At 43.2% G+C, this 15,517-nt stretch overlaps 1 protein-coding gene across 1 annotated transcript in view; it reads right to left on the bottom strand.

Annotated features, from left to right (window-relative positions):
* Positions 1-15,517, bottom strand: part of ACOXL (acyl-CoA oxidase like) — a 424,916-nt gene that overhangs the window by 205,924 nt on the left and 203,475 nt on the right. Inside the window, 2 exon segments of the mRNA XM_049784649.1 lie at positions 2,588-2,741; positions 4,664-4,780. Of these exon segments, the coding sequence (XP_049640606.1) occupies positions 2,588-2,741; positions 4,664-4,780 (271 nt within the window).

Below are 15,517 nucleotides of genomic sequence, written 5' to 3' on the forward strand. Positions count from 1 at the left end.
GGAAGAAGATGCTGTGTTTAAAATTGGTACTCAAAACAATGAGGTGCTCATGATTTACCTTCAACAAATGAATGACCCTGAAAACAGCACCAGGCTGGATGATGGGCAGATTTAGGACACTAAGGCCATTAGTTTTGGGAGAAGGGAATGAGCAGGATGGAGGTCAGGGTCTCTACACCTGAGGGGCAGAGTTTAGAGACATGAGGGAGTGTTGGGAAGATAGGGAGACTTTCCAGCCTGGAAGAACATTGTCCCACCTCATGTCTCTTCTACAGCATGGTGAGTGAGGAAGTTTTAGGGTGCTTCTGGGGTAGAGGGAACTGCTGGGAAATAAGCAGACTGTGACTGGAGAGTGATGCTTGGGCATGTCTGCCAGTTTCATGGCTCCTACAATGGTATGAGGGGGGCCAATCTGAGGGTCAAAACATAGTTGAGGGGGTGGTATGGATGATATGAAGGCAGGGTGGGAGGTGGGTCACAGTGGATGTACAGGCCAAGAGGGTAATCTAGTTCACTATCTGGTAATTTTAAATGACTGGTTGCAGAGGAAAGAGCAAGCAGGCAGTGGAGATAGCTCAGGATGGGATGAGTAAGCAAGAAAGGGAAGCACTAAGACAGGTATCTTCCTCTTCCAGGCTCACATACACATGCAGAAGAATTACAAAAGTAAATAGCTGCTCACATTTATGTTTTCAAAGAAGCCAGCATGGCAAAGAGCAGTGGGCACCACCAGGAGAGACAGAATATGGGGCCTTGTGCTGGGTAGTGGACTCTGCAGAATGTGGGAATCATGGACTGAGCCTCATGGATCACTGAACATCATAGGACATCATAGGACACTGCACCTTTGGATGTGGGAGACCTGATAGGGCTTAACTACATAGGCTGCCACCAGTCACCAAAGTTAAGCTACATAGTCTGTGAAAGTCTAAGTGAAGGTTTTACAAATGGTTGTTACCCTCCCCCCATGCCATCAAAGACCCAGAGTGCTCACAGGAACATGCTAAGACATGGGCAAAGGTCCACTAGCCAAGTATGCCCATGAAGGAGCTGGAGGGAGGAGCCACTAGAGGAAGCTGAGGAGACTTGGCTGTCTACACCGAGTCTGCCCAGTGCCCCAGAGGTACCCCTATCTTGATTTACTCCAGTTTCCACCTGCTGGTCTAAACCCTCTACCCTGTGCTTGAATCTCATCCTGTCTTCTGTGCTCACTGTTGCTGCCTTTGCAAGTGTCACCTCCCTCAACCTTAGCAGGGCCCCAAAATTTACAGGATCACTACAGAAGGCCAAACCCAGTCACTTCCCCAACAGTCTTGAATATCTTAAGTTCTGGCCCCACTTCACTTCAGTGCCAGTTGTCAGTCTCAATTTCTTTTTGTGAACAATGGTACAAAGCAAGTACATCTACTCCCACCAGGGGCTCAGGGAACCCTCCAGGTTGGCCCAGGATGCCCCTGCATCATGAACACAGGAGGGAAAGACCATGGGCATTTAGATGAGAAAACACAGGAGGAGCCATCAGGCCTGGCCATACATGAAACTCCAACCCCTCATCCCTACTCAACCCTGCACCCCAGCTCTGGGGCAGAGGAGAGGGCAGCTATTCCCTAACTCATCCTTTCTCTTCCTCTCTGTTGCTGCCCTTGGCTTGCTCTTGACCCCTCCTCAGGGAGGCAAAATCTCTTTGCTCTTCGAGGCCTCAGAATTCAACTAAACCACAAGGCCTGCCAAGGGAGGCCCCCAGAGCTTTCATCTGGCCAGCATCCCTGAAATAACTGAAGCAGTCTAAGACTGACCCAGAGATGCCACCGTAGCTGATGCCTGCAGATCTTCAGTCCACACCTCAGACCTACACTTTCTATTCTAGGAGACCTCACATGAGTTCCACTTCTCACCAGCTCTGGGTCCCAGCCAGAGTGCAGAGTCCCTGAACTCTACTGGTACCTCTGTCTTAAAATTGCAGGAGGGTGGGAGACACAAAATCCACATATTTTCAGGATCCCCAAACCCACCAAAGCTTCATACTGAGATTTCTTACATCTTGAACCTTCACTGCTCAACCAGCCTAACGTCCAGTTTAGGTACACATTAAACTGAATCCCTGGCATGCCCCCTCATCTGCCTCCATCCCAGAGTTTGAGACATTTTGGGTCATTTCCCACATTCTTGCCAAGGGCTAAAAAACACTAAACCAATTGTACAGCAGGGAGGGAGGGTACTTGCTTTTCACTAGGCTGCCCAGAGTTCAATCCCTGGAATCCCATTTGGTCACCCAAGCATGCTAAGAGTGATCCCGAGTTCAGAGCCAGGAGTAAGTCCTGAGCACTGCTGGGTGTGGCACAAAACCTACCCCACAAAAATATACCTTACAAAACCAGAGTTTGTACCATGGAACCTTCAGTCACTCTGCTCTGAAGACATCCCAGCACCTCAGCCAAGCTGCTCTAGAGCTTGCACTGGTTCAATTCATCCTGGAAGCAGATGGGTGGATTTATAGAGAGGCCAAGCCACAGATTGCCCCTGAGTAGCTACTTGCTGGCTGCATTGCATCCCCCCACTTGTGCTGCCACATGGCCCAAGGACTTACCATGCCTCCAGTACATTCACGACACTCCTGCAAGCAGCTATTATTCTCCCATGTGCTGTAAGCCTTCAGCCCCGCTATTAAGGCCTGCAGTGGGCGGTTATTGATCAGATCCTTCCCCTGGAAGATGTCTTTGTCCAAGAGGGCTCCCACATACCTGAAGGATAAGCAGAGACCTGTGAGGCATGCAGCTGACTTGTACTAAGGAAAGAGGCAGTAGGTCTGTGTCCAAGACAATGCAGAGAAAACTCTTCCTCCTCCTTAGACTTCATAGGCCCCTCAGAAAACCTTTCCTTCCCATTGGCTGACAATTCCTGCTCTCACTCACAGTCTCCTTGCCCACACAGGCCTGTATTTGAACACTATGCACCCAATAAAATAAACATTTGACTTAATTCTTATTCTCCAGTTTAGTCTATGCACACAAAATCCCATTGCACATTCTTTTCTTCCACCCTTGACCCCATGCCACCATACCCCACACACAAAAGGAAAAGTGTTACATGCTTTTTAGATTTTCCATTTTTTGTAATTCCTGTCCACTGAAATTTCTGAACTGGGCTGTATCATAAAGGTGACTCAAAAACATCCAGTCCCTTCTGTGTCCCTGGTATATTCATTGCAAGGCAACAAAAATACAATTGGTTTTTAACATCAACCTTGTATACTGTTATTTTGGTGTCTTGTTTGTTGCTGGATTTCACTGGATGATAATTACATAATTTATGCCATTTGGAAAGGGCTAAAAAGTAAGCAAAAAATATTATGTGAAGGTTTCTTAAAACTTGTGCCATGGTGGGGCTGGAGAGATAGCATACAGGTAAGGTGTTTGCCTTTCATGCAGAAGGTCATAGGTTCGAATCCCGGCATCCCATATGGTCCCCCGAGCCTGCCAGGAGCAATTTCTGAGCGTGGAGCCAGGAGTAACCCCTGAGCACTGCCAGGTGTAACCCAAAAACCAAAACAAAAAAACAAAACAAACAAACAAAAAACTGTGCCATGGGACCAGAGAAATAATTTTTTTCTCATAAAATGGGTAATTTTGGAGTCAGAGTGATATCACAGTGGTAGGGCACTTGCCTTGCATGTAGCTGACCCGGGACAGAGGTGGATTTGATTCCCAGCGCCCCATATGATCCCCAGAGCCTGCCAGGAGCAATTTCTGAGCACAGAGCCAGGAGTAACCCCTGAGCGCCAGGTGTGAACCAAAAAAAAAGGGGGAGGTAATTTTATGAGGCAGAAATTCCCTCCAATTCTCTGCTATTTGAGTATCTCTTATTATAGAAAGATTTCTATTTTGGTAGTGGATTAGAGTTTGCTCACATCTATAGAGATAACCATGTGGAGTTTCGCTTTCATTTGTTCTATTAGCACAGTAATGAATATTGGTTGACACTCATATATTAAACCAATCTTGCTTGGTTCTCCAAACTCATTAAATTAAAATGTATGCACTAGTCTGTTGTACAAATTAAACCTCAGTATACATTTCTGGAAAAGTGCTGGACATGAGTGATTTATAATTTCTTCAGGTGGTGTAAACTGATCCTAGTGTTGTTAACTAGAGCTCCATCTGCAGTATTTGCTCTTTGTTCACTGCAACCCCAGTCTTAGATGCAAAATGGTTAGACCCAGGACCCTTCTAATCAGCTCAGCAGCAATCAAGGAAACTCAGAACTACAGACACCAGAATGCTAGAATATAATTACTTTCTTATTATAAACCCTAAAGGTATCAGGGATAGAACAGAACCTCCTGGTGCCAGAGAAATAGTACAGGGGGTAGGGTGTTTGCCTTGCATAAGTCCAACCTAGTTTTACTCTCTAACACCCCAAAAAGACCCCCCCAAGCATAGCTATGAGTGAGCTAAGAGCCAGAAATAAGCTGTGAGTATTGCTGGGTGTGGCCCAAAGCCCAAAAGTATAGAATATCCCATATGCTAAGTACACATAAGTCCTTTCTGTTGTCTCTCAGCATTAAGGATTCTTTCCTGCTCATAGTCAGAAATAGAAACACCCCCAACCCAGTTTCTTCACTTCCTATTCATCCTCCCCTAGAGAGACACCTTACAGTTCTCACCTGGTCGTGAACGTCAGGGCCACAACTGTGGCCAGGTGAGGCATCAGTCGTAGGGATTGTGTTTGATGTTTGATGATCTTGACCTCTTCCTTGTCTTTGGGCCCAAACTGCCTCCGGCTGGAGAGAATTAGATAGACACAAATTTTTACTGAAATCCAACAGACAATTTTATTCCCAGAGCTAAAATGCCAAAGAGCCATTAGGCTTTCACATCCCTCTGGACACAGAATACCAACTGTCCTAAAAGTGTGGCTAAGAAAATGCAATTATCAAAAGTACCTGAAGACAGACAAGCTGAGAGAAAGAGCTTGTTAGTGTCTCCGAAAGTACCATTCCTAACCTCAGGATATTTTTAAAGGCAGATCTCTGTTGAACACAGTAATTTTGACTCCTTAAGATTCAACAGGGCATTTGAGAGTGCAAGGAGCCCCACTATCATTAATTATTCAGTGTTATTGCATCAGTGACATAATTAATAGAATGAGAGCAGTATTCTGAAACATATTTCAATAGGAGACATCCCACAAGGTAAATCCTGTATACATCATTGTTCTCAGACCTGAAAACTTCCATGGAGGGGCACTCTACAAATCCCACTAATTCCATGTGGCATGAAATTATCTGCTGAACAGCCAATGTGTCAAGGAAAATGGAAATTTATCTACCTCACAGAGGTTTATAAAGGGGCAGAGCCAAAACTGACTTTGGGTACCCTTGTTTGCATGCTAAGCATCAGCCTCACGCACCAACAATGGGGCAGCTCTATGTTCAGATCCAGCCTCTGATTTTAATGCAGATATATACAGAATATTTCCCATTTGCATGTACATACACATACACACATATGTGGGTGTCTGCACAAAGCTACATGCAGGGCCATTATTAAACTTGCTGGACAAAACTGTATTTCATGTATACCAGCCAGCAATAATGCAAGGAGGGAGGAACCACAGTGATTCTTCATAAAAATGTATATTTAATTTCATGTGTGATGCTGGAAATTGAAGTCAACACCTCATACATGCAAGCCAAACACTCAGCTACTGAGCTACTAATTTCTTATGCAGGTAACATTTTTTTATGAGAAGGTGAATTTTTTTACTTTTATACATAAGTACTTATATATACTTAGTATGTTTTAGTGATACAATGTTTTCACAATACACTTGGAAGTTTTATATTTAAGGGGCCAAAGCAATAGCAGAGAGGTAGAGTGTTTGCTTTGTACACAGCCAACACTGAATGAAACCTGGTTTGAGTTCTGGCATCTCATATGGTCCCCCCAAGCCTACCAGGGTGATTTCTGAGCACTGAGCCTGAGCACTACTGGGAATGACCAAAAAAACAAACCAAAAAAAGTTTTATATTTAAGTTTTGTCTTTATCTGAAAAATTTTTAAAGAACACCATGATCTCTAAATATTATTTTACTTTCATTTTGGAGGGCCACACCCAGCCTTGCTCAGGGCTTATGCCTGGCCCTGAGTTTAGGGATAATACTGGCAGTGCTTAGGGGACCCTCTGTGGTACTGTGGATCAAAATTTGGTCCATCATGTGCAAGGCAAGCACCTCACCCAGTGCTATCTCTGGCTTCAAGCACCATGACCTTTTTAGTGGATAAGGTGTTCAAAATTAACAGTTGGTCTTATAAAGACAAGCATGAAGGTTAGTGCACACAGAGAAGCATTATGAACACAGACTACTTCATGTTGTGCACACACTTCTCTGAGCACTCTTCAGAGAACACAGCCACATTGCCATGCCCCTCTGTCCATACTCTGCCTGACACACACCCACCACAGCACAAAGGGCAGTGAGACTGGTAGTTCATAGAAGACCAATCAGCTTTTGTTCAATAATTGTAAAATATCCCATAAAATGTCAACAGACCCAGTGCCATTATTATATCAGCTTATTTCACACAAATTCTATTTGTATTTTTACTCACTTAACTTCCTTTTTGAATTCTATGATCATCTTGTAGCTTTCACTACAGTCACAATGGTGGACAACTTGTCTACAAAACCAGATGCTGACACCTCAATTTAAATCTGCACATGGGGCACTGGGCAGCTACAGGATCAAGAAGGCCCAAAGAGAACTAGATGGTAGGCCAGAAAGCCTTGCCAGCCCCATTCACCCACCAGTCAATCGCCAGTAATTTCTGCTTTCTTGCCAAGACTACACCCACACAGCAACAGCAATATAAGTCTCTGATCACAGAATCTCAGTTTTCTTCTTGTTGAAAATATTTACAATGATAATCTAACTTGTGATAGTGTCACATCAAGTGTCAGCTTTATGTGTGATATATGCCTTGGGCCCACATGCAGCAAATACTGAGTTCTTCAGAATAAATGAAAAAGTAGGTGTATTCTATGTATTCTACCAGTGAAAGTGTGCAAAGTCAACATGCAGGGTGGTCCATTAAAGACCCCCATAAAAGGGCTCTGGAAGCCAGACTGGACAACTGGGCCAAGCAGGCCTCTATTTCCCAGTTTATATTTACTTTTTTTGGGAGGTGAGGGAGCTACACCCAGTGGGGCTCAGGGATTACTCCTGTCTCTGCAGTCAGAAATTGCTCCTGACAGACTTGGCAACCCATATGAGATGCCAGGGATCAAACCTGGGTCCGTCCCAAGTTGGCTACATGCAAGGCAAATGCCTTCCCACTGTGCTAGCCCCCATTTATATTCACTTTTTAAAGGTCATATTTCTTCTAAGATCCCCACAGATGAGCAGAAGTCATACCTTAAGGTTTCTTAGCAGAAAGGGGGGAAAGTCTGGTTCACATACTGCTGAGTTGCAGGTGAATCCAAATTTGCAGGCTTTTGAAAATAAGGAAGCTCTGAACTGCAGTACCAAGTTGTGCTCTGCCAGGTCTCAGAGGCCAAGGACCCTCCCTTTTGGTCATGACTATTTCCTGGTATCCCACCCATTTGCTGACATTACCTGTATACTCAGGAAATAGAACATTTCCAAGCCAGCCGCAATGGATTTTTATTTTTTAACCTAGAATACATTGACATCTGCACCCTCGCTTGTTAATTAAATTCTGTGATGATGATGTACAGTGCAGGCTAATATTGTGTGTGTGTGTGTGTGTGTGTGTGTGTGTGTGTGTCTTAATTCATTAGAAGAACCTCTCAGAGGCTCAAACAACTCAGGCTTGCTTCTACAGAATAGAATCCAAATACATTCAACCGACAACTTGAGTCTTATTTTTGTTTGTTTTTTGTTTTCCAATTAAGCCCCTTGCATCATGGACCCATGCTGGGTGCTCTGCCTGTAACCAGCCTCACCCCTGAATACCACAGATCACATTTCTAGCCAGTCAGTAAGTCCCATTGAGACATTCTCCCTCCCTGAGACACCCCTTAAACCAAGCCAATCCATGCAATAAGCAGCTCATATATTAAATGAGTAGTGATTTGTACAGATGTATTGACCTCATATGTCTAACATGTTGATAATTGGGATCTTACTGACCTTTCAGCTTGCTCACCAGGGCTGGTCAGTTCCTAGAGAGGACAGACAGCTCTGGTGAGACCATCTTCCCCTCACAGGCTGACCAGTCCACAGATTTTCCTGCAGCTTTACCAACTCCCTTTCCAGAGACTTTGACTGAGTCACTATTTCCTGCTTTCATGTCCTTGTGTTAAGTATCACATCATAAGGGACATTCTCCAGGAACCCAAACTTTCTGAAATTCACCCAATAAGAAATACTAAACCATTTTAGGCTATTTGTCCTGCTTTTTCTTCCTTCCCATAAAAACTTTGAAGATGGTTTTTGTCCACTTTCCCCCTCATTTCCTCTGCCTTCTGACTGCTCCAGTGCTTTGCTCTGGGTCCTAGCCCCTTCTTTAAGGAACTGTGAGTAGCAGCTACCCTGGTCTTCTGGCTGCCCCATAGTGGATAAAATAAGTGTCTTTCCGAACAGTGCCTGAAGTCAGGCTCACAGTCTGATGAGGATAGGCTTGTCCAGCTGCCCCCCACACAAAGTCATTTCTTGGAATCTCTGCTTGTTACTACATGTTCGAATAAAAGCCAGACACTGGTGTGAGAGAGGCAGAATTCAGTGGACAATGGGGATAGAAGAAGCCTACCTGGCCTGTATTTCCAACCACCTACCACCACTAGTTTAGAACTGGCTGGGGATTGTTTGTGGCTTAGATCTAGAAAGAAATCATGGGTGAATGGAAGGCAAGCTGTAACCATCCTTTTCTTGTCTCCAATGGGCCCAGACTATGTACAGGGCTGGGACCTGCCTCTGCCTACTTGTGCCCTTCGTCCTGCCCCTCTCCACCTCTACTCCAGAGTTTCTCTGTCTTCTCCAAGGGAGACATAATCAAGGTGAATGTGATGCTAAGGTTCAGCCAGAGAACACACTGTACAGTGGAGAGAGAGCAGTCCCAGATTGTGCACGTTTGGTGATGCAGGAACCCACCTGCCACTCTGGAACACCTTAGGCGAGGGGCCAGTCCATCTTTGGGTATTGGGCTCTAGCTCAGGCCTGAGGCTGGTGGCTTTACTCTAGCCAGGTTCCTGGTCATGTTCCTGCCCCAGCCACTGGTCCACGCTGCGACATCTGTGAACATACTTCCTGCCCTTCCTCCGCAAACTGACTAGCTTTCTTTAAATCACATCAAAAGGCTAGTTTTTCTCCAGAAGCATCAGTTTTCTTTCTGTGGCCAGTAGAGAAACAAAACCAAAACCAAAACCAAAACCCACCAAAGTCCCCAAGCCTCAAGGTTGATAGAAATTTCGTGAAATAAAAAACTGTTCCGTGGCAACAGCCCTGCACTGATCCAGCCACAACTGAGACACCATGAATGATGCCATTTAAAATTATAGATTTGAGCAGCTACTTCTGGATTCCAGCAACATGCACGGCATAGAAGGAAACGTTTATTCTGAGTTGTTTTATTTCGTTCCCACTCAATTTCGAGCACGACTGCTTAAAGCAACATTCATGGAAAGTGACGGGACTATTAATCACCCGCACAGCTACCGGGCGCCAGGCCTCTGGGGGAGGCAAGCTGGCCGCCTGCCTCCCGCGCTGCCTCTACTCTCGATTCCCCAAGGAGGCCAGTGACCTACTAAAAAGATAATTGCTTCACGTGTTTCCTGCTCCGCAGCATCATTGCATCAGTCGATTCCTCGGGACATCCCTCCAGTCACACTGCAAGGAGAGAGGAGCTTTGCAGCTGGGAGTTGCCCTTGACCCCAAAGTTTCTCAGTGCGAGCTCTTTCAAAGACATCCTTGTCATGAAGTTGGCAGGACAAAACCTTCCTTGCTTACTTTCCTCTGCAGACAAAAGCTGAGAAGAATGCCTGGACCCAGTGACACTTGCTCAGAACTCAGCTGCAGACAGACAAGCAGCCTGTTTGCTCCCGCAGAGAGACCACTTCAAAATGACCCTCAGTGCAGCCCCTTCAACCTCTCACAGCTGAGCGTGTCTTGATTCTCCCCTTCACTGGGTTTCTTCTGTACATACAAGCTTGGAGGGAAATATATGTTCCAAACAAGACACCTGAAGGCCACCATTTCAACTGAAGAGATTTGGCCTAGATATCCAGCCAGGATGGAAAAACTTGGCGACACCTGACAAAGCCCTGTTCAACACCAATCAACCTCATTCTAGAGCCAAGCATGGGTTTGCAGCTAAATACATAATGGTTTGTCCCTTGGCTCTGATAAAACAGTTGAGTCGCAGCAAGCTGCATCCTCCATGTCTTATGTCATTTTTCAAGTGACATCTCCCAGCTCCATCCTTTGCTGTTGTGGTAATGAATGATCATCCTTGTGTCCCTTGATCACACACTTAACTATAGTGTTTGCACGGTGTACACTTTGTTGTGATGCAACGGGATCCCATAGAAAAATGCCACATGGATCTCATCTAACATAGTGTGTCAGAGGCAAGGATCAATCTCAACTGCAAGGCACGTGCACTGGTTCTGAGTTATCCCCAGGCTCCTAAGTGGGCAATTTTAAATACATCTGCAGTAGAAGTAAAAAGATATGTGGTGTATGAGTGTGTATGTGTATGTGTGTGTTTATGTTCAAATAAATGCTTTAAATAAATGTGGTTAAAGAAAAGCTTCCTTAACAGTAGCCTTGGTCATGATTTAATACTAGGCAAAATGACACCAAGAAAATATTCACAACATGAAAATACAGTTCTGCAAAACCCCAGCAAATAATTTTTGCACCTTCCAAACACATTTTCCTACCACCCTCAGTCACATATTCTTCTAAATACCATGGAATGGTACCTGACTGGCTGGAAGGGAGTTAGTGACAATGACACTTTTAGCATACAGGGAAGAAATGAGGATGGTTTGTCAGTGTCCAAAAGTCCCTATGGAGAATGAGGAAAGCCATACCACACATTCTAAAGCCCACATTTTCTTGGCCAGAGAGAAAAGTTCTTCTGGGTAAAGTCCCTTGCCAGCCTTTCCTTCCAATTTTAAAGGTCTCATATAATTAAAACTCAGGAACCTCTAGACCTTTCCTGCTACAAGAACCTTGTCTAACTCAGGGCCAGAGTCTAGCAGGGAATGGCATTGAGTTTATTACAGAAGCTGCAGAAACTGCCCATTCTCCATCAACAATGGAAGAACCAAGAGCCAAGCAGAAGAGGATATAGGGCCAGAGGCGGTTCTGTTTCTAGAATGCCATCAAGCAGCAACTTTTCACCAACTTAAAATCCTATATTACCCTGACCTCTGCACTTCAGAGTCATGTGGCATAAATGTGCTGAGCTGGGATCCCCCTCCAGAGATGGGGCCTCTATATTACAATGAATATGAAGACTAAGAAACTGACCCCAGAAATCTTAGTACAGTTCCTGGTCCCAGAATCCAAGTATCCCCCTACAACATGCCTGTCATCCAGGTTTGAAAAAAGCAAGTTTTCAAAGTTTTCCAAGGGATCCAGAAAAATAGTACAGCAGGTAGGACATTTGCCTTGCATGCAATTCACCTAAGTTCAATTACCAGTATCCCATATATTTCCCCAAGCCCACCAGAAGTGATACCTGAGGGTAGCTGAGTGTGGCCCAGAAGAAAAATTAATAAATAAAAGTTATACTAGGGGCCAGAGAGATAGCATGGAGGTAGGGCATTTGCCTTGCATGCAGAAGGACGGTGGACCATTCTATATGGTCCCCCTTGCCTGCCAGGAGTAACCCTTGAGCACTGCCAGGTCTGACTCAAAAACCAAAAAAAAAAAAAAAAGTTATATTAGACAAGGCCAAAGCAATAGTACCATGAATAGGGGACTTGCCTTTTACAGAGCCAATCTGACTTGGATCACCAGTACCACTTATGGTCCCTTGAGCCCAGAGCCAAATTTAAGCAAAACCAGTGTCGTTTCAAAATAAATTAATAAATAAAAATTACAACAACAAATGTTCTGCAAGATGTGGTTAGGAGTCCTGTTCAATTTCTAGCACCTCATGATCCCCTGAGCATTACTGTATTATTGGAGAAAGAAGCCTGAGCAATGCCAGGGTGGCCACACCTCATTCTCACTGCCTGAACTGCTGGCTGGCCTCCTGAGAAACACTGAAGTGGGTGGGGTGAGGTCTCAGGCCTCAGGAGCACAAACTAAAACCTCCACTTTTTCAAAAGTTCTCCAAAACAACTATCACAGTGCTAACTCCTGCATCACTTAGAATGAAAAGAGAATTTCACTGTGAAGAGGGAAATATCTCTCATCCCGTCTTAAGCAAAGTTTGAAAAATTGATCACAGAGAAGAAAATTGTTCTGAAATGTATTAGGAAAAATGATTAATATGTGCTAAGAATAACATATGGATCCTTCCCAAAATCCACCTGCCCTGTTAATAGGGCCTGAGAAGACCTTTCAATTTTCTTCTTCCTAAATCTCAGAGAGGGACACCAGGGACAAAATAAAGTTAGAGAAGATGGTGTGGACAGAGCCTGCGGGCACCTCGTGTTGCTATAGAAGCAGATGTTTTCCAGACTCAGGTGGTTATCACACAAGGGAAATTAATCTACCCTCCGAATTACAGCCTGAATAATATCAATGAGTGACATGGTTGTTAATGTTAGTTGTCAGAATACAATTCCTTGATATTTTTCTCTTGAAAAAAGCTCATTTCTTAATGAATGCAAAACAAAATTAAAATGGAGGGAGACCTGGAGCCATTAATTATAGTTGAGTCTGCATGGGGTAGGCTAATGACTTTACTGCTGAATTATTTTCATATTTTTAAAGTTAGATATATTTACATATCTGCAGAGAGAATGGGGGGAGAAGTCTTCCATCATCAGTATCACTGCAGAATTATCCCAAAGCCCTCAGCTCTTTAATCTCTAGAGTGAGAAAGCAGGAGGTACAACACACAGCAGCCAGCTCTTCCCTCTGTTTCCTCCTCCCCCTGTAGCAGGATCTTTGCATCCTGCAGTTCGAAGACAGCCAGACCTGCAAGCCCGAGCATGCAGATGCCAAGTATGAGAATGGAAGCAGATGAGAATGGAAGCAAAACTCTCCAGGACTTCTCTCAGACTGAAGAAGGAATTCCCTGGAATCTGTTTTATAATGCAAAGGCTGATTCTATACCATTATTAGTAATTCAACATGCCTTAGTAGCTTTAAGGACTGGCTGCACCCTCTACTTATTTTATTTTCTGATATACAGTCTTAAAAAGTAAAGTTGACTCCAGACTCTTATAGCAGAAAAGAAGAGTCTCCATCTATAAACATAGTATATATCTTTCCTTTCACAGTCATGCATAACTTAATAGTGGGCATACATTTTGAAAAAGGGGTCTGTATGCAGTCAGGTAATTGTGCAAAAAGCTATTGCATCTAAAAAGAAAAGAGCTATTGCATCTAAATGTGCAAAAACCATTGCACCTAAATAAACAATACTATGTATTAAGGCTACTTGGCATAGCATCAGCACATGAGCCATCCACCATTGGCCAAAACACTACTAAGAAATATATAACTATACTTAGATTCATGGGTTCTTTCATCAGTGTTTTGTAGTTTTAATCAAGAAAACTATGTCTTGTTAAATTTTCATCTAAATATTTCCTCTATTTTTCTTTATGGTGTCACAGATAAAACCCAGCACCTAACTCAAGACTGACATGTGCTCTACCCAGCCCCATCCACAGCAATATTTTAATAAATAATTATTATTTTTCTCTCATTCTCATATTGTTTTATAAGGTATCAGTCAATGATATGCCAGAAACTCCAACAGACTATCCCACCCTGATTAGTCATATCTATCATAGTCGTACCAAGAAAAAAAAATCAGGGGCTGGAGTGATAGCACAGCAGTAGAGAATTTTCCTTGCACACAGCTGCCCAGGACAGACCTGGGTTGGATCCTTGGCATCCCGTATGGTCTGTGAACCAGGAGCAATTTCTGAGCACAGAGCCAGAAGTAACTCCTGAGCATCACCAGGTGTGGTCAAAAAAACAAAAAAAAAGAAAAATATCATCTTGTATCACATTTTTCATGCTGTGTACTCACTTGGGCAAGACATAACTATTTTAAATTCTGTGCCCTTGTGTTTATTGAACTTAGTCCTAAGGTTTTTTAATAAATGCCTTGGTATTTTCAATGCAAACAATTAGGTTATATGATTAATTATAGAAAACAATTATATTACTTTCTACCTAGTCAATGCTGTTTTGTATTTACCTTTTTGTTCTTACTACACAGACTACAATTTTCATCAGCATGTTGAATATAAATTGTGTAAGCACAAAAAATACTATAAGATAAAAATCATGCAACTGGCCATGATGTGAATGAACCTAGAGAGTATCATATTAAGTGAAGTTAATCAGAAGAAGAGGTCTGATATCAAGGTCGCCATGACATTGAGACTAATGGTAACTTCAAGGAGAAAACACCACTGTCCAAACAAGTGGAAACAGAGAAAAACTAATGAGACTATATTAAATTGAGAAGTGTCTGCACTTCAAAGGAAATAGTGACTAAGATACAAAGGCCACACACAGATTGGGAGAAACTATTCACCAAAAACCATCTGATATGGGGTTAATATCAAAAATATACAAAGTACAAACAGAATTTAATAAGAGAAAAACCTCTAATCCTATCAAAAAATGGGGAGAAAAAATGAACAAACATTTCCTCAAAGAAGAAATACAGATGGCCAAAAGGGACATAAAAAATGTTCCGCATCACAATTATCAGGGAGATGCAAATTAAAACAACAATGAGGTACCATCTTATGCCACAAAGAATGGCACACATCACAAAGAATGAGAACAAGCAGTGCTAGCAGGAATGTGGAGAGAAAAGAATTCTCATTCACTGCTGGTGGGAATGCAATGCCATCTAGTCCAACCTTTATGGAAAACAATATGGAGATTCCTCAAAAACCTGGAAATTATCTCCCATATGATCCAGCTATACCACTCCTAGGGATATATTTTAGAAACACAAAAATACAATACAAAAATGCCTTCCTCACACCTATATTCATTGCAGTTCTATTTACAATAGCCAGAATCTAGCAACAACCCAGATGCCTTTCAACAGATGAACAGGTAAAGAAACTGTGGTACATATACACAATGGAATATTATGCAGCCATCAGGAGACATGAAGTCATGAAATTTTCCTATATATGGATTGTCATGAAAACTATTATGCTGAGTGAAATAAGTCAGAGGGAGAGAGATAGGCACAGAATAGTCTCACTCATCTATGGGTTTTTAAAAAAAGACATTATTGTAATAAAGCCTAGTGTCAATAGAGATGAGGGCTGGAAGGATGGGCTCATGAAATGAAGCTCACCACAAAGAGTGGTGAGTGCAGTTAGAGAAATA

The sequence above is a fragment of the Suncus etruscus genome, chromosome 12, assembly GCF_024139225.1.
Source record: "Suncus etruscus isolate mSunEtr1 chromosome 12, mSunEtr1.pri.cur, whole genome shotgun sequence".
NCBI classification, from domain to species: domain Eukaryota; kingdom Metazoa; phylum Chordata; class Mammalia; order Eulipotyphla; family Soricidae; genus Suncus; species Suncus etruscus.